At 36.3% G+C, this 20,163-nt stretch overlaps 1 protein-coding gene across 11 annotated transcripts in view; it reads left to right on the top strand.

Moving 5' to 3' along the window:
• Positions 1 to 20,163, top strand: part of DYNC1I2 (dynein cytoplasmic 1 intermediate chain 2) — a 30,205-nt gene that overhangs the window by 8,094 nt on the left and 1,948 nt on the right. For 5 of the 11 annotated variants that reach the window (XM_030487529.1, XM_030487524.1, XM_030487527.1 and 2 more), the window contains exons 5-15: positions 3,856 to 3,915; positions 5,118 to 5,233; positions 14,117 to 14,206; positions 14,481 to 14,643; positions 14,736 to 14,835; positions 15,363 to 15,488; positions 16,443 to 16,589; positions 16,919 to 17,032; positions 17,238 to 17,371; positions 18,396 to 18,540; positions 19,377 to 19,517. In XM_030487529.1, coding sequence (XP_030343389.1) covers positions 3,856 to 3,915; positions 5,118 to 5,233; positions 14,117 to 14,206; positions 14,481 to 14,643; positions 14,736 to 14,835; positions 15,363 to 15,488; positions 16,443 to 16,589; positions 16,919 to 17,032; positions 17,238 to 17,371; positions 18,396 to 18,540; positions 19,377 to 19,517 — 1,336 coding nt within the window. Of the gene's footprint in view, positions 1 to 3,855; positions 3,916 to 5,117; positions 5,271 to 14,116; positions 14,207 to 14,480; positions 14,644 to 14,735; positions 14,836 to 15,362; positions 15,489 to 16,442; positions 16,590 to 16,918; positions 17,033 to 17,237; positions 17,372 to 18,395; positions 18,541 to 19,376; positions 19,518 to 20,163 lie in introns of all 11 variants that reach the window. The other 6 variants (XM_030487531.1, XM_030487530.1, XM_030487528.1 and 3 more) reach the window with 3 other exon arrangements.

The raw sequence follows: 20,163 nt of genomic DNA, 5'->3' as shown, positions 1-20,163 counted from the left end.
TTCCCCACCCCTTACTCAAAACTATTTCTCGTTATTTCACTTTGTAGTCATTCTTGTAACGCAACTATACCGCTCACAATCTCTCTCATTTGGCCAAAACACAGCACCATCTTAGTACAGCCACAGGGTTGGGGTTTTGGGTTTGTTTTTTTTTTCAGTTCCAGTACTTGCTACATCTATGACCAATTTTTTTGTGCAGTTTGAGTTTTATCTGCTCTAAGGAGTCAGATAAATATTTCTGTTCAACTAATTCAAAGTGGTGATATATGGTGATAAGGTGGGACACACTACTTCCAAATGGCATTTCTGTTGTTCTCATGTACAGTCTGTGAATAAGAGCAGGTTTTGCCTATTGATACTGGTAACTTATATTTTCTCAGCAAATTAAGTTCACTTGCTTAAAATTTACTGAGTGTGCATTGGGGGTGAAGTTTATTAAAGCACAGTAACTAAAGCAGTTATCAGTTACTTCTCTGCTTATATGAGTAGCTGTTTTGGAGAAAGACTAAACACTTACACTGCTTTGAAACCTCTTTTAAAAAGACTATAGTTATGTCTTGTAAGAGTGTGGATTATGCACACATAACTGTATACAGTCTTAATCTGAAAACATTCAAGAGTTTAATGGCCTGAGCAAAGGTTACAAGGTGCATATTTCTACGTTAAAATAGAGAGAATACTTTAGTCAGCAGATACCAACCTAAGCTTTTTTTTTTAATCATTTTAACAGTGCCCAGGTGTGATCTTGTGCATAGGTTATTCACTATGCAGTTGAAGTTCACCTGTCATGTTAACAAAAAAGCAATATAATTGTTCCTTAACTAACAAGCAAGTTTTAAATTGTTTGAAATCTGTGATTATTGCTTATTAAATTGTCATTTCCTATTTAAATTCACTGTTTAGAAGAAAAAAATATGATTACTTTTCTATACAATAAATCTTTCCATTCACAGATAAATTCAATATGAAACAATATGTGTAGGCCGCATATCTTGAATTGAACACCATGTTGTGTACTGAATTTATCTTCACCTCATAGGTGTGCTGTGCTCTCTGATTGTGTGTTCCTCAAGCTTAGTAACATTATGTTGTAGACATACATTTTCTTATGAAGCCTTGAGGAAACTCATATTGTAGGCCCCTATAGCTTCATGCGTTTGCAAACTTTAAAATTAAATTTGCCTCTTGACAATTTCCCAGATGTGGAATCATAAAAAGATTGTGGTCTTGAAGGTGTGGAGATGTGAATGTATAGCTAAATTGAAGGCGATTTAGAGTCACTGTTATAGTCCTTTTGCTTATTTTCTGACCACTAGATAATATTCTTCCCCTGAAGAACCTGAAAGTTAATGAGAAAAGTTGGAATGTGTGATATCCGTTAGCATTATACCTGGTATTTCACAGGTGACTTTCATATCAGTATGTGTTATAATGCCCAAGTTATTCCGCTGTGCTTGATAATCTTAAAAAATTCTTCATGTTAGTGCATTATTTCAGGTTTGGTTATTTTCTCTGAGCTGTAGCCATTTGTTCTCTTGTCATGCTGCAGCTGTATTTTACAAAGATGATCTCCTTTGTTACTGTAGTCTTGTCTCCTCTATGGTTCTGAATTTTGCCAGTAACTTATTTAGTAATTACTAGAGCAGTGTTCAGACCGTGTTCCTGCTGTTACTTCCATCTGTCTAGCTTTATTTTCATGAGCAAAGAGTTTTGGTACCCAGTTTGATGCTGTTCTTTCTCTCTTTTCCTCAGTTAAGAATATACATTTAAAACTGGAAATTAATACAGTTGGTTTACTTTTAGGTTAGGTGGATGCTTCATAGAATTATTGTGAATGAAGAAAATCCTTTCTAGAGATATAACCTGGATGCAGAGAAGCTAGGGCATATGTGGAAGAGTAGGAACTTCTGTTCACTGAAGCTTGTAGACGAATTCATTTAACTTAAGGCATAACACATGTGGAAAGCAAAATGAATAGTACATAATTTTGGTACGCATATAATAGATGAATTTTATCTGGGAATGTTACCTTTATTTTAAAAGGATATCTCTGAGAAACATTTAACTGTATAACCTGTACTGCTTGTTGACTTGAATTATTTTAAAAGGCAGACTATCCCAAGTACCACCAAAGCAACTGTTGCAAGTTTAAGGAATGCTTTGAAAGCATGAAGACTACCTCAGCAAGGGCTATATATTAAGCAGGCACAAAATTTGGAGCCTTTAAAATTCATAGTCTTTTCCCCAAGTTTCTCTTAAGTGGGTTTGAAACAGTTGAGAAAATGTTTGACAAATACTGTGGTAATGCAGCATTTGGATCTATAGATAAGTAGTCCTTTGCAGAAGCAACATGAAGGTTGAGGTACTTGTTTGATGTTTTGGTTTGGGTTTTTTTGGTTGGTTTTTTTATATATGATGGAACAACACAAAAGCAATATCCAGCTTGAAGTTTCAGACACCAAATTAAACTCCAAGCTTAAACCTATTTGGTCAAGAAAAATAGGAGAGACCTAAAGAATAAGTATACCCAAAGTAATTAACTTTCTGTTAAATGGAGTGTTTTCTGATGCACAAAAGATACGGAAGAGTATTACAGATTTAGGTACTAATTTATTGCTGTGGATGTAGTAGCAGTTATGTAGAATGATTTGCCAAATATGAAGACATGGATTTGTAATTCTTAATTAAACTGTAACTAGTTATTTTAATGCATACTTCCTACAAGAACAAGGTAGTGCGTGGTACATCCATACTTAGGAGCTTCTATGGCATTGCCTGTATGCTTTTGAGATCAACTTTACCTTTGGAATTCTGCACTTGGTTTATAAGAACATTACCATGTATGGGAATGAACTGCAGAATTACATTGTATTGACTTATCATAGTAAAATATTATATATTTTTTTATTTGTTATAAAACATTATTTTTATAAAAATACAATAGCATCTAAGAACTTCAGAAAACCCACATATGTTCATCTGTTAATTTCTCATATAATCTTGCTTTTAAAATCTCTCTAAGCCTGGTAGCAGGCAGTAGACTAAATGAAAATTTGTGGAAAAGGGATGAATGCTAAAAAGGAAGGGAGAGGGAAGATTTATTTCCCTCTTCATATTTCTTCTCATCAAAAGTGACTTGAAATGGATCTATTCTGTTCATTACTATACATGACTTTGAAACGTGTTATTAATACAAAGCCCACTATTTCTAAGTGATTTAAATACCTTAAATGGAGTTGGCTCTAAATCAGATGACACTTAGAAGCCCAAGGCAGTGCTTAACCCATAATTACTGCAGTGTCACATCTTGGAAACTCTAGCAGTTCTCTATCCCAGTGGAAGTACATTTTTGCCCTGCTACCACAAGGCTTATGTGTTGATTCATTTCCTTTACCAATATGACAGTTTCCTCCACAGATTTACTGCTGTGGGCAAGATTGCATTACGTTAACAAATCTGTCTTCATATGACATGAACAACTCTGAACAGATTAAAAGGAATTCAAAGAAAGTTTTTAATGGTTCTTGTCAGTATTCAAAATATTTTTTATTTGCCTCTCATAAATGCTACATTTGTTTGCAGATCTTTAACTTTCAATCTTTTTGAAATAATTTATTTCTTTTCTAATAGCTCTGAATTCTGTGTTTGCTTTTTAACTTTTGTATTTACTGCATGTATTATTGCACTGAATGTTTGCTGAATTTCCCTTAACTGATGTTACATTGCTTTGTTTCTTGTGAACAATGAAATAACTATAAGCTTACTGTAACTCTAGCATTTCATAGTGTGTATTTGCTTCACTAATCTCTGGCCTTTTTTGCTAATGCTGCATGATTGTTCAACCTGGTGTATCAGGACGCTGCATTGGGATACTGATCCATCAGTTCTTCAGCTCCACTCTGATTCCGATCTGGGGTATTGCATAGATTTCTTATATTCCCTCTTTCATGTACTTATGGATAATAAGAGCTTTTTTTCTTTTTTCTTTAAGACTTAAGTTGTTGTGAAAAGACTGTTCTGTAAGTAACAGAAATTCACTATCCCTAGACTTAGTGCAGTTTGCTTGCAGTGGGAAAGTTTTACTTATATACATAAGATGCGTATTTCTAATAACAGAGCTTACTTATTTGTGCTTTTCTTGAGTTTTTCTTTGATAAAATATAAACTTGAAGGTGTAATTTCTTTAAAATAAAAAAAACTTAGAATAACTGTATTTCAAAAACAGAGTAGCTCCCATTTTTTCTTATGTTTATAAAAGCTGCAGCACATTATAAGCATTTACTAAAACCTATATTGTGCTATAAGAATTATGATTCAGCCCACCAAAACATTTCAAAAGGGGTTACTCTTATTTTTTCATTTGCTTTTATCTAAGGAGAGGGGTGGATAATAAGAAATTAAATTTCATATAGGTAAATTGGTTTTGGAACGTTGCAGCATTACTACAATGCATACTGAAATTAGCTGTTGTAGGAAACTACAATGACTGAATTAATTTGTGGGTTTTGGAAGTTCATAGGATCTTCCGTAAGCTAAAGTCAGAAAGCTCAGATGTTTTCAGTGTCTTAGATTCTGAAGTAATGTTTTACAGATAAATCACTTGTCAGTGTGTGAGTCTCAGATGAGATTTGCAGTTCTGCATTCGAAATAGTATCTTAGATGAAGACAGAAAAGGGCAGCAAAGTTAAAAGGACTAAAAAGTGCTTTTTCCTTCAGAATGCCTAAGCTGTTTTTTAAGCTTTAAAATCCTAGGACCATTTCTGTACAAATGTGACTTGTGAGCAGATCTCTTCCACTGAAAGTAGGGATGTCATACATGTAGCAGTATCCTAGTCAACCACAAAGAACAAAACTTTAAAATTATATCCTATAATCCAGATATTTATATATGTGCACGTCTTTCTTTGTGTTGCAGATGTATAAATAGCTGCTGATTTTAAATAATAATGATAATAAAATATTAGTCATAGCTGTGTGACTTCTTCAGAGTTAAATTTCCACTGGATTTTGGCTAAGCAGTGCTGTGACATGATGACTTGGGTATTCTTTTAGACAAAATGTGAATTAATTCATAAATGTTTAATGTTTTTTCTGATTTCTCTATTAACTTTATTTAGACGTGGACCTGTTAAACTTGGAATGGCCAAAATTACGCAAGTTGACTTTCCTCCTCGAGAAGTTGTTACATATACAAAGGAGACGCAAACACCTGTTATGGCTCAGCCAAAGGAAGGTGAATACTGTTTTCCTGAGGGCCATCATTGTTTTATGTATGTCTGCTTCACAGAAGTAACTTACAGATGCTTTTTCATCATTTTAGTGTCAAGGGTCTACTTAAGGTCTCTCTTAAAGCTACATAAACGCATTCATAATGGCTAACTTATTACTACCTAAGTTAATTTTTCTTTTATTATAATAATAACAGAATTAGAACCAACACTTGTGATTTTGAAGCTTAAGAAGGTAAATGAAAGGTTGGTATGCAAGACAATTGATATAAATTCTATTATTAAATTTATCTAAGTCTTGCTTAAGTGTTACTGTCATTCTGCACCTTGTTTAACATTACCTTTATTACTAATACATGGTATTTTCTCACTCCTAGTAAACATTCAAATTAGATAGTTGCTTAATTAGCTGATAAATAAGTGGTATATATCCTTCAGTTATGACATCCCTAAGAATCTACACATAAATTACTTGAAGGTAACTCAGCAGTTAACTCCACACACATTTTAAGAATTTGAATTTTTATACCTGGAACTTATACATTGAGTTTTAAAAGAAGGAACTAATGTCTTTATTACCCTGTGCCATTTCTGTTCTCAGCAACTGAACACATGCTTTCTTTCAGTCATGACTTGTTTGCTTTTCGGAAAAGAAATTTTTCCAAAGAAAACATAGCTGAATAATAAATTTAGTTTTAATGTTGAAATACTCGAATTTCGCTGCAGATAACAAAACTAATCTTGACCTAGTTTGTAGGTAGTTTTACAGCAAAATCTCTTAGTTGTTTAATATGACTGACTTTGAGTATGTGTCTTTGCTAGCAGTTTTAGGACCTAATTCTACATTCATAATTTTTCATTTTCCTACTCTTTAGTATGTGAACTTTTGAGTGTTTATACAAGGAGATAAAAGCACTTTTTAAAACATGAAGACAATACTCAACTGGAATCGTATGCTGTTTTTTCCAGAAAACTGTATAATTTACTTGAAAGTGTAATGCAAGTGATACAGAGTGTAAAGTGGAATACAAGTGATGCAGAGTTGTTGTTGCTCCAATCTACATCAATATGCTGCTCTTGGCTGGGGTGTGTCTTGAGGTCACTTTGGCAAGTTTAGCTATATGGAAATGACACTGTGGAAGAGTTGGGGGGCAAAGGAGAGGAGGGAAAAGAAAGTAAATTGCAACAACACTCTGTTGAGAAGTTTCTTTTGTTACCTCTGGATATCCAGTATAAGGGATCATTGTGTCTTCAGAGCACAAACCAGATGTTTCAAACTTCATTACTTAGTGAGCCAGAATAACAGAGGTTCTGCTTTTTCTCCGATTGTGCTTCTTTTCCATTCTTCATTTTATCTGTATCTGTGGACAGATGATAAGCATTTGGGGTTTTCCTGCTTTCATTTTTCCCATGCCCTTACCTTTTCCTTTCTCTGTTCCCTCAGGATTTTTTCCTCCTCTCTATCTATGGGATCTGAAGACTTAGTTCATAATTTATGTGCTTGAAGAGTTTTACTACTGCTGCCTGCTGTCAGTGGAAATTGCCTTGGATTGTATGGTCTTAGTTTCATACTCCTTAGATAGGCTGTAGTTGAGGTTTACTGGAGTGGAGTGGGAAAGATGGGTCATCTACATTTCTGCATTGACCAGAAAGCTCTCTCAATATAGATGTTGTCTCCTGATGCATTCCACCTTAAAAATAATACTGTTTTCTTGAGGGCCATCATCATTTTATGTATGTGTACTTCACAAAGTAACTTACAGATGCTTTTTTATCATTTCAGTGTCAAGGTCTTCTTAAGGTTGTCTTAAAACTGCCTAAATACATTCATAATCAATCTCTATGTTCACAAGTTATGATGACAGCTGAACTGGGACATAGGTTTTCTTAAGGAAGAAAATCATCCTGCCTCAAAAAAAAAAAAAAAAAGAATCACTAGGTGAGAAATTTGGTTTTGGGAAGAAGATTTTGGAGTCTTTAAAACAATTGACAAAAGCAATATGCTGAATTTTCAGAGTGCAATTAGATAAATTTAAATTGGATATATTCTATCTCATTGGTTGGTGTTTTTTTCTCACAATCTTAAGTTGATTTTTATTTGTTTTAGTGAGTGTACTGTAAACTAGAGAAAATCTTACAAAGTACACTTGAAAGTTGAGCTTGCAACTGGATTTACACATACAATTAATATTCAGTATCTCCCTTGTACAGCAACAAGTTGCATCTCAGGTTAGATCCAGTGTTCACACTTATAAAATGGACTGGACCTTTCTTAATTATCATATCTTGAGATTTTAAAATGCTGTTGGAGCTGTGCTTTTGAGCAAAGGAAAACAGAAACAGTTTTATTAGATATGCTGTGCAGTTATTCTGCATGTTGAGGCCCCCTTGTGCTGTAGGTTGAATCGTGCCGACACTGATTGGGAGCAGACAACATGGAATCAAACAAAAATGACAGCAAAATACCAAACTAAACCAAAACCAGACCTCTATGTTCCACTTCTGTGTGCCACAATGGTTATATAGTTATGTTGTAAGATGAATTGGGGAACAGTCAGACTGCAAGTGATCTGATTGGTGGGACAGATAGGAAGTAGGAGTAAACTCGTTTCAAACTGAACAGTTCCCAATTGTCATGGAAATACGGCAACACAAATGATGTGAGTTACACAGAGGAGATTTCATGTCCTCAGCTTAAAATTGGCCTTTGGAAATGCTCATTTTGATTAAGCGTAACAAACAGTTAAATAATGAGTACCTTTTAAAATGTGAAGGCCACTTATCTCAGAAGTTAATAGAGAAGACTGCATTCAGTAGTTGAGAAATCAAAACCAAGAAAATTTCATAGTTAGAGAAGGGAGGTAGACTAAGTTAATATGTTCATGCTTCTGTATAGTGCAGATGTGTTGCACCCTCCTAGACAATATTCAAATATGAAATAACTCCCCTCCACTATCATGCAGGTTCCAGGCTTCTCAACTGCAACTGTTTTGAGCCAGTGATCCTTTCCATTTGTAATGAAAGAATGACCAGTTTGCATTCAGCCCTAGATGCCAGAGCTAGAATGTGACCTCATTGCTACTGGCACTAGAGCCTCTTCATGCTAGGACAGAAAGTATCACTGTTGGAATTACAACTTTTCCACATTTCTTCACCCCTGCCCATTTGAAGTGTTGTGTCCAAAGTAGCAGATAGCTTTGTCTTTCTCTTATTCAATGTCCAGCTCTTAATTTTGAAATGTAACAGCTGCTTTAGGAGATGGAGGCATTTAAGCGTGCTAACGGTTCTCTCAACTTCCATTGTTTTATTGCAGTACTGCAATTGTTGATTTATTATGACCTCAAAGTATTCGAGAAACTGCCTGTCTTAGGAAAATTGATTACTTTTATAATATTGTAAAACCATAAAGTCAAGATCTCTCCTAGAAATCAGTTTCACTCTGTGAAAGTATTTTGCCACAGGAAGTCACTCACTGCATTTTGAATAGTATGGAGTATTAAATTTCCCCATTATCATAGAATCACAGAATGGTTTGGGTTGGAAAGGATCTTAAGATCATCTAGTTCCAACCACCCTGCTGTGGGCAGGGGTGCTTCACCCTAGACCATGTCGCCCAATTGCAGTTAGTAAACATGTTTCACAGTTCTTGTAGGAAGATGCCCACAGCCAAAGTAGACTTAGAAGGTAAATCTGCAATGCTTGTTTTATGGGCTTTTTCTATGGTGGGTGTAACCCACAGCTTCCCTTTCCTCAAGTTCCCATGTATACAAGTATCCAAGGAGAACCATAGTAAGAAATGGTGTCGGGGTAGCAGTCTTGGTGCTCTCAAACTTCTTGCTTTGATGAAAATACTGACACATGTCTGTCTTCAGTACTTTTTTTTTTCTTTCACACTTTTGTGGTTTTTTGTTTCTCCAGAATTTTGAATAGCCCTGGTCTTCTAACTCCACTGCTCTGTAGCAGCTGTATTTATTATGGGGAAAAAAAAGAAATCATGAAATGGTTCCTCGCTCAGAGGAGTATAGCAGAGCAGTTTTTGTCATTCTGTTACACAGTAACTAGGGCCATCTTTTTTTTTTTTTTTTTTCCTTAGGGACCAAATAACTAAATAACTTAATTTTGGCTTGGTTAATGTGTTGTGCTATACTTGGTGCTGTTTCCCCTTACTTCTTAACTAATAAGCCTAAGTGTCTATGTCTCTTCGCCATTACACTTTAACTTTTGTCACCATCATAACATGAACATCCTGTGTTTAAGGTGCCCCATTCCCCAGCATCTTTGTTTTGCCATCCCCTTTTCTACTCTCTAAATCCATTTCTCACTTCCCGTGATGCTGTGTGTAACACCGCTGCTTACTTCCCTCATTGTCCAATTTTGGTGGACATGTTTTTTTAGTTAGTGTGGGTCAGCTGGTTATTAGGGCTGTTATTTGGCCTCTATTTGGTGTGCTCTGTCAGACAGCAGATTTTCAGATCTGCTCTCTGAAAATACATTTGAATTGTGTTCCCTTCAAACACTCGTTTCTTTCTAGCAGGCAGCAGAAGCAGTTTCAGCAACAGAGATGCAATGCAGATGTGAACTCTGGTATATGTCTTAATGTTCTGCAGGCTCCATGTTGGCCACCACACAGAGTACTGTAATCATTGGTGATAAATCTTTTTTTTCTTATCTATAGTTCTTGCCTACACTGTTTCTCCTATACCGTTTCATCTTTTCCTTTGTGATTTGCTGACATATTGTTCATTTTCATATGGAAAGAAATTAGTTGCCAGTATGCCCAAAAAAGATGTTACGAGTTCTTATAGTAGTTGATCCAAAGAAAGGTAGGCATATAGGGGAATATGACTCTGCTCAGCTGTCACAATGAGGGCTTTTCCTGGGCTAACGGGATACTTGTTATTTAGTGCTGCTTTGCAATATTGTGTTTGTGTGATCACAACTAGCTGCAGACGGTATTACTGCATTAGCTCCACTCTTTGAGGAATTATTTTCTCCAAGGCACAGAATGCAAATGTTAAGCATTTTTGTGCATCTAATTCTGACTTAAAGTAATAACAATTTGCTGCATAGGATTGGCTTCTAGAATGCTGTTACAGTGAATGCAGCATTTTTACATTTTAATATTTTTAAAAGAAATAGCGGACCCTTATATATTCATGCATTATCCTATACATGCCTTAAATGTGCAGTGAAATATAGATGGGAAAACTTGATATGAAGACATTTGGCTTAACAAAAGCCACCCATTTCACAGATGATTTAACTTTGATTAACCTACTCTGCAGCAACAGATTACTCAGACAACTGGAACTTCACTCTATAGTGTTACTGCTAGGTGCAGCCTAATTTACAGCACTGCTTTTCTTTCTGTCTTGCCAAAATACATCACAATTTTGATGTTAACTCAAAGTAAAAATTCAGTGGTTCATTAAACTCATTTTTAGTCTTCATTGACAAGAAATGTGTAGCTATTAAAGTAGCTGCTATTTTCATGCAGTCTTTACTGCTCAGTTTGTAACCTTAGATCCCCTGTTCTCCTGTCAGAAATATCATGGAGTTAATCCCTTAGCATATTATAATGAATACTCATCAGTATGTTGATGTGACAGAGAGTCCCATTTCCCGTCTTCATGGCCCTACTATGACTTAGTTCTAAATCTTACAGCCTTTTTTTAATAGTGAAATTGTATTTGGTGTTCTCATGAATGAAGTGGCATAAAATTCCAGTAAGTACAGTTAATAATGAATAAAGAGGATGAACCTGTAAGGTTTCCAAATGCTGTCTTGAAACAATTACAGTACACCACTGTATCCTGTGTTCTTGACTTACTAATGTGGAACTTTTTCAGAAATAGTATGTCCGATCTTTCAGTGTTTGCTAGGTAATATATTATTGTTATGCCAATTCCGTGCACATACCAGCACGTGGCCTGTTATTAAATACATTCAAGGTAAAGGAAAGACAAGAGAAGCAATTAAAACAAAAAATTCTTACCTCTTTTGTCATGCAGCAGCTTCATGCTGCCCTTTTTGATTGTAAACTTCCATGAGCAAGCATCCTAGTTTTGGATAATGAGGTGAAGAACTTGTACATGTGGGGTTTTTTGTTTTGTGTTGGGTTTTGTTTGTTTTTTCTTTGGGTTGGTGGGTTTTCTTTTTTCTCCAGATCCCTTAATGAGAAAGTTTGCATATGACTTCTCTTTAGAGAGATGGTTTTCGATTTATGTAGTTACAGATAAATCTGTAAGATGACATGTTTCGATTTCAAGCCTGATACTTTGAGAATATTAAAATAAGTGCTGTATCCTGCATTTAAATGCAGTAATATCAGCTGGCTGTGTGCAGTGAAAGTACTATGAAGGAATTTAGAGCTCTATAATATATGCCATTTATGTTTCAACATTAAAAGGCAGGAGCAATCAACTATATGATCTTTTGAATAAAATATGTAGATTAGAAGGTCACTTAGCACTAAGGGGTTGACCATCTGCATTTGACAAGAATTTGACTCCTGTCACTGAAAATGGTACTTAGAATCAGTGTAGTATGACTAATGGGAAGTTGGGCTGAAATTTCTAATTTGGGACTTTCGAAGCTAGAATAATGTAACCAGGGTGACCCAAAACTGAATTTCTGGATTTGAAGGCATAGTTTCAATCTGCAGGATTGATTGGCAGGGTGAACAAGAGGGGGATTTTTATCCAAGTAGCTGTAATGTGAATATGTGCTGCTGTATTTGTTGTTCTCAAAATGTGTTAACTCGTATTACATTTTTTAATTAATCGGTGTCCACACCTATAGTGATTTGACATTAAGAATTCCATTCTTTAGCATTACTGCAAGTTATACAGTTTTCAGATTACAGTCCGCTGTACATGAGAATCCATCTAAAAAGGAGCAGTGTCTTTCCCTGTGTGATTATTTTGCCCAAAAAAGCTTTCATTTTTTTTAAGTAGCACAAAAGCTGTAATTGGCATGCTTTGTAAGGAAGTGTCAATGTGCAAGAGAGTGGAGATCACTAAGAATTCTTTTACGCGTTCTTTCCCCTTTGCACCACCGCCTCCTCAGCAGGGTCACTGAGATCACTAGCTTTTCTTGAAATGGCCATTTTCACTGGCAGGTGCATTATACCCTGTATTTTCAGATTGTTTTTCCATTCTGAATGTTTGGCAGGTTGATTGCTCTGGCTGCATTGACGGAGAAAGGGCTGACAAATGCAGTTGGGCTGGCTGAAAAGACAGTGATTACTGTTTTCCTTTGTGGCTGATTGAGGCCCTTGAAAGGAAAGATTTTAACCTTCACCATTTGGTTCAAAAGTATGAGCATATATTGAAATCATTCATGCCATTTATCCTAGTTCTGTAAACTTGTCAGAACGTAAAAATCGCTCAATTTCAAGTAATGTAGGATTGGCATACGTCATTATCATTTTGATTAAGTTGGAGTTTGTATTATTGTGTGCATTATACAGTGTCATTTAAAGCTTTCTTTCCTGCAGGTACAGTTATATTTTTATTGCCTATACTATGGAGTTAGAAAGATTTTCAGACCTCTTTAAACCTATCACTATGTGTGTGGTTTGGCAGCTGGTATGGCCTACAAGCTGTATTTTGTTTGCAGGGTAAAGGCTTGTCTGTAGACCTCCTGGAGTGCTGGTAATTGCACAGGCTTGCCAATGGGGAAAGACATGATTGGAAGCAGTCAGGCAGAAAAATGTTGTGCCATCCCATTGCCACCTCATAGCAGAGACACAATCCTAGCAGTGCCATCTGGTTGTTGCTATCTAGTCAGCTGGCCTGGCTGCTGGGACCATGGCTTGGCAGCTGGTTCCCATCCTTTGACCACCCCTTTTTTTTCTTTCCCCTTTTTTGTGTGTGTGTGTGCATGTGGATTTATTTTTTTTAATGGTTTTTTTTTTTTTTTTTTTTACCTTTTTTGTTAGATAACTTTGAACATGGGTCAGGGAGATGGCTGTAACAAACAAGCCTAGTCCCTGTTGAATACTGTCTCATTACTTGTGATGAGGCATGCAGCAGACTCTTGCTGCCATTCCCTTATAAACAGATGACATAGCTGTTTAACCAATAAAAATAGTCTTTTCAGAAGCTTACCGTAGAAAGTGGGTGAAGAAAAGCCAGGAAATGCATATTCCACAACACTAAGTAATTTAAAGTTATTTTCTGGTTTACAGTACTCAAAGAATAAAATGTAGAAATGCAGAAAGTGCTGTAAACCTTGTCAGTATTCCTGAACATTAACATTTTATGTTATTCATTGCAATTAGGGAAAACACATTTTTACTGTAAAGTTCTCATTGCCAAACATGATACAGATAATGAGACTAGCATTTAGAATGACAGAAAAAATGTAATCTCCCTGCTATTATCTTTAGCAAAATTTGCCTCTCAGAATAGCAACCTGAAAGCTAATGTAAGCTATCTTCATGCCACACGAAGACCCATTAGACTCTGATGGTTTCAGATCAAAAGTAAGCAGCTGCTCTGTAGTCTATTTTAGACATTTGATTTTTCTTTATTCTGCAGCATTAATGTGTCAGTATGTTACACAGAACATGCATCCACCACATGGTTTTGTATGGAATCATAAATGCTGTAAGAGAGATTTCCACTTTGGATTCTTTACAATTTCTTATGTGTCTTATTTCAGTTTATACAACTACATAATTTAGTGCAACTAAAACCCACGTGTAGACAACATTCCAATGATCTTTTGGTTTGAGATAATGTTATCCTGGGGACTACATTTTACAAATATAACCATTTTAAGCTAAGTGATACCATTTTACATAAGTTTGTTTGAGATTCATCTGGAATGTTACTGTTCCTCTTTAAAAACACTGACAGTCTCACCATAATGTTTCTCCGTAGATGAGGAAGATGAAGATGATGTGGTTGCACCAAAACCATTAGTTGAACCTGAGGAGGAAAAAACATTAAAAAAAGAGGAGGAGGAGGAAGGTACAGTTCACCTCAAGACATCCTGAGTGTGCTGTAAAGAAATGCATCAATAAGTGTGTTACTTTATTTTTCCCATTCAGTTGAAATTAATTTGATTTATGTTGTAACAATCAGCTAGCAAGATATAAAATGTAAAAATGTATTTAAAATCTATGGAGGTTTGGGGTCAAATTTTCCAACATCATGATGAATACTCTTGTCATGGTTTTCTCTTTCTTGGAAAGAATTGGTGAAAGCACACAGTCCAGAGAATGTTTGTATAATTCTTTTCCAGCTGCCCCTCATGAACTGACAGAAGAGGAAAAACAACAAATTTTGCATTCTGAAGAATTTTTAAGTTTCTTTGACCACTCCACAAGGATTGTCGAAAGAGCCCTTTCTGAGCAAATCAACATCTTCTTTGACTACAGTGGAAGAGACTTAGAAGACAAAGAAGGGTAATGTGAATGTTGAATGCTTTGCTGTGAATGTCCCGTATTTGTAATTGAGAAAGTGATCTAAGATTAATATCTGCTAATTGCCTTTATAGAGAGATTCAAGCTGGAGCAAAACTGTCCTTAAATAGGCAGTTTTTTGATGAACGTTGGTCAAAGCATCGTGTTGTCAGTTGTTTGGACTGGTCATCTCAGGTAAGTTGAGCAGTTACCTTGGTAAATTCTTCTGGTTCTGTGCACTTGCCCCCTCTGTAAGCACAGCTGATACAGGCTGTATTTTGAAAGGTGTTCCTTACTGGCTCTGTAATTTGCAAAAAGTAAAAAGAGCTGTTAATCTTTTGTGAAAACTAACAAAAGGTTTGTATTATGAAGAAAGTCCTTGGCATATTTATTTCTGGTTTATGGACTACTCTGTAGAGGTAACTGTTGCCTCACTAAAAAAAGGTCACTTAAAAGTACTGTCTTTTACATTTAAAAGCAAGTTATGATGGAAGACAGAACAAGACCCTAATGTGTATGTTAATACTTTTTTTATGAGCTAAATTTGAAACAATTACAGTTTTAACTGACAATTTCTCATTTATCTATAATATAAGGTGGCTTTTGGGTTTTGATGGGGTTTTTTAACCCTATTTTGGCAAAAGAAAACAAAGGTTCTAGGATTGTCTGGACTATCAGCTGGTCATCTTGCTTACTTTGAGATTTTTTTTTAACTTGTACAGTACCCAGAATTACTTGTAGCTTCTTACAACAACAATGAGGATGCACCTCATGAGCCTGATGGGGTGGCCCTTGTATGGAACATGAAGTACAAGAAAACTACCCCAGAGTATGTCTTTCACTGCCAGGTATGATTCTGTCTCGGGAGGCTAAAGATTTTATGTTGATGAACTAGGACAAGTACCTTCCTTACACTTGTCAACATAATGATTTCATTGGGCTGGCATTCACTTTAACCACATGTATTTGCAAACAGATGTTGATAGCTAGGGATTTCAGTTCCAAAACATTATTCTATTTCAGAATTTCTGACATCAGTCAGGATTCAGTCTGGTTTGAGAACTCAATTTATTTAGGAAACAGGAAAACCTTCTTGTGCAATGGTTGAACCACAAAGAAGGTTTGTATTTAAGGGGATTGAGTGGGATTGTATGCTACTAGAGCTTAGTTTACCGAATGAAATGAAATGAAGATGGCCTGAAGAGATGGAGCAAGGATGAAAACTAGAAACATACGCATCAAGAAAAAGGCAAAGGGAGGTTTTCTAGTAGTTTTTTGAAAGGTAAAAACATGCAAATCTCTTCCATTATGCCAAGCCTGGAATAGCCACTTTATTTTCAAAATGCCATAATTCTGGAAAATTACGTAGTTGAATCAAAATTTAATCCCGTATTGTCAGATTACTGCCAAAGCCCAGGTTGAAAAAGTAACTTTATTGTATGAAAATGGATTTTTACATTCTCTAAGAAAATGACCACAGAATGTGGCAAAATGTTATTAGTGTCTTGTGCGTTACTGGGCCTTCCCTTGCTAACAAACTATGCCAGGAGGAATACAAATGTAGACATACAAAAGAAAAAGAGGAGGAAAACTTCATTTTATAAATACGAACTAAAACTGAAAGACTGTTGAGGCTTCACAAAGTGTTTGTGAATCCTTAAGTAACTGGACAGTGAAATAGCGTATCTCATAAATCTAAGAAAATTACTTACTCTGATATTTGGTCCCGTTTTCTTTAGTTTCAGACATAGTGTTGTTCGAGGATAGTGTTTTGTGTATTTTGTTGTTTGTTTTCTTTTCAGTCAGCGGTGATGTCAGCTACCTTTGCAAAATTTCATCCCAATCTGGTGGTTGGTGGCACATACTCAGGCCAAATAGTGCTGTGGGATAATCGCAGCAATAAGAGAACCCCAGTGCAGAGAACTCCACTTTCAGCTGCTGCTCACACGGTAGGGGGTGAAATATCTTCAAGCACTGTTCCCTGTTGAGATGTAGTTAACCTCTAGGAAACTCTGTCCAGTGCACTTGATTGATAATGCTTACATGTTTATGTCCGTATTTTGCCGATGCTATCACTGAAGAACTGGGCTGTTCGTAAAAATCAAATTGTCAGAAAAACAAGTACTAGTTTTATAGGGGAGTAGTCTTTGTGCTGTACTGCAGTCAATCTTTTTATGCTTTGTTAAATGGTGAAGTTGTGTGTTTTACTGTTTATATTACACCAGAATTGGTTGTTACTTGGACATTCTTTTTTCTGATAATATTTTACGTTTCTTAGCACCCAGTCTACTGTGTAAATGTTGTTGGGACACAGAATGCTCATAATTTGATTAGTATCTCAACTGATGGGAAAATATGCTCTTGGAGTCTGGACATGCTTTCCCAACCGCAGGTAAGATAACTTTGGATATATATAGTTTTTATTCCCGATCAATATTTTGTAAAACCTTAATGAATGTAAAAAGCATTAATAAACACTTTCCCAAAACACAGAATTATACTTGATAGCTGGATAAGTATGTGATAAAATATTTTCCCCCCTATGGAAATGTTTTGGGTTTTTTTTTTTAAGTTAGTTGCTGATATTTTCCCTACAGGATAGCATGGAGCTGGTTCACAAACAGTCCAAGGCTGTGGCTGTTACCTGCATGTCATTCCCTATTGGAGATGTCAACAACTTTGTTGTTGGCAGTGAAGAAGGCTCAGTATACACTGCGTGTCGTCATGGCAGGTGAATACAAACTTAATTGTTCAGAGGCAATAAACATAGTGAAAGGATGAGTCCTTGCATGCTCTACACACTCCTAAAATCATTTATAGTGTGTATTTACTCCTTTGTCTTGAAGGAGTTCAGAATAGCTGTATATGATTTCCAGTGCACACGGTTTCCTGAGTAAGAGCTTTATTAAAACCAGAAGAAGTTGGAATATTGGATTGGTACTGTGCTGCCTTCACTGACTAGTTATTGTTTGTGCTGATGAGGGCACTGTAGGTCACTGCAGTTTTATTCATCTGAATTGTAGCAGAACATTCCAAACTTCGTATCGGTTCTGTAGCTAATTGTACAGTAACATCACGCACAAATCTTAAATTGGCCAGCTTTTCTCCTGCTGGTCAATCTATTTTGAAATTGTCTGACTGTATCTTATCAATTGCTTTCTTAAATATAATTGAGTGTCCAGGTTTCATCTCAGATACGCATCACCCTTGCTGCACAGCGTTTTGGTTCCAAAATACCCCAAATTGTATCACTTTGTGTAACATCCTTCCCATCTGTTCCTCCCCCACCCTTCTTTTTCATCACTTCTGATAGGAGGCTATTAGGGATATATTGTTACTGGTTTATATCCAAACCCTGTGTCTGTAAGGTACACGGAGCTTCCCTTAAGTCAGTGGAAGTTCTATGCTCATTCCTGAGGACTGGATTTAGTTCTTTGCATGAATGGAAGTTTTAGCTGTTGCTTGGAGAATAATGTGGTTAAATGTGTGGACTGGTACCTACTGAATGAGTCTCTTCTCCCTGTGGTATATTTTGGCACTTAAGGTTAGCAGAAAATAGATACTGAAGTTAAGGTCCGTATTCAAGCCTGGTCTTCTGTGATCCTGTGGTGATGAAGCCTCTTGCAGTGGGGTAACCTCCATAGAAAGCAGCAAAATCTTCTTGTGGCTATATTTAAATTGCATTTCAGTGCTGTCTCTGTCTGCAGGTGTATGGTTTCCAGATAAATTAACCTTGGTTATATATTCTAAAACAGCAAAGCTGGAATCAGTGAGATGTTTGAAGGACACCAGGGACCAATCACAGGTATCAACTGCCATGCAGCAGTTGGACCTGTAGACTTCTCACATCTTTTTGTCACCTCTTCTTTTGACTGGACAGTAAAGCTTTGGACAACTAAGGTAACTTAGATAGTTCAGTGGTTTTCTTCGTAGTCCTTGACACAAGGTGGTGCTATAATGTAAGCTACTTAAGAAACTTCAGTAAACTGAAATCAAACCGTGTGAAGCTCTCTAGGTTCCTAGAGCAGTCCTGCAAAGAGGAGACAGCTGATGAACAAAACTATAGTTAACAACATAAAGCTTTGCTTTCAGGTTGTACCTCATTTGTATACTTCCGATCCATTCTGTTCATCCTCTTGCCCTTTGTTTCAAGAACAATTACAATGTAATCAAATGTAAATCATGTTGTAAAATCAGTTACTTTGTATCATGCACAAGGCAAATGTTTTGCTACAATTTTGTGGAGGGTTAAGGGACAGCACCAAAACCTGATGTCAGTTAAACTCCAGGAGGCTCACAATTGAAGTATCTGTCATTCCCACTGCCAGAATTACCTCTTTCTCTGTAAGTTTGATGCCCTGAGAGATGCAAAGCAGAGAAAGCAGAGTTGGAATCTCCCAGTAATAGCCCGAAGTGCTGTCGCTGCATTATCATTGGCTTGATTTAGGACATTCTTAATGCATTGAATTTACAATTTCTTACAATATTAGCTTGCTACCGATTGTTTTATAGTGGCAGTGAGCAAAAAGGCTGCATGCTTTGGAAGGCATCCCTTTAACAATAGCATTAATTTGGGGATGCTTTTTGCAGAGGCAGTTTTTTAACGTAAGTCAAAATGAATCACTCTAGTTATTGGTGATAATGCTGCTGAAGTTCTGTATTTTGTTTTACCCGTTAGCTTTCTAATTGTGAAGTGCAGAGTTTGGGTATTGCATTGTTACCTTTGCTTTTTTCAGAATAACAAACCTCTCTACTCCTTTGAAGACAACTCGGATTACGTTTATGATGTGATGTGGTCTCCAACTCACCCTGCCTTGTTTGCCTGTGTGGATGGCATGGGCAGGCTTGACCTGTGGAATCTCAACAATGATACTGAGGTGAGGCTGTCAGGTTAATAGTCAAATGCAGTTGGGAAATTGTATACTTTGGGGAGGAAAAAATGTCAGAAGTTCAACATAGTGTTTTGGTTTGGGGTTTTTTGTTGTTGTTCTCAAATATTCTGTAGTTCCAGTAGTTTCTGTGTGTAGTAGATACTACTCTTTGGTTACGTGTTGTTACTCAAATGACTCCTCATAAGGAGTAACAGTGGTAATTGAATTGTTTTAACTGTAATGAGAGTGCAAAGCATCTGTCAGTGTAACACTGATCCATGTTGTGAAAGTGTTTATAGACCTCCCCCCAGTATGCCCTTGGCAACCTATAGCTTAACAGTGTCAGCAAGCCTCTTACCCCACACCACTGTTCCTATTGCCATATTACCTTTGCTGTAATAATACTGCAGTGAAATTGTATTTTGTTGCTAAACTTGAGAAGTGAATATTTGAGTTTTCTGGTGTGAGTTACAAACTTAATTATACTATAAATCTTTTCTGAGACTTAAACTTGTTGAAGGTAGGTAAGAGGAAGAACCTGACAGATACTCAGTACATACATTTCACCTTAAAACGGCACATAGAAGGAAGAGCGGTTCTGTAGGACCATATGCCAGCCTATGGCTTCAAATGGGAGTTACCCACTTCTAGC

This window comes from Strigops habroptila, chromosome 5, assembly GCF_004027225.2.
Source record: "Strigops habroptila isolate Jane chromosome 5, bStrHab1.2.pri, whole genome shotgun sequence".
NCBI lineage: Eukaryota > Metazoa > Chordata > Aves > Psittaciformes > Psittacidae > Strigops > Strigops habroptila.
The sequence above is the reverse complement of the archived record's forward strand: the minus strand, read 5'-3'. Positions and strand labels throughout refer to the sequence as shown.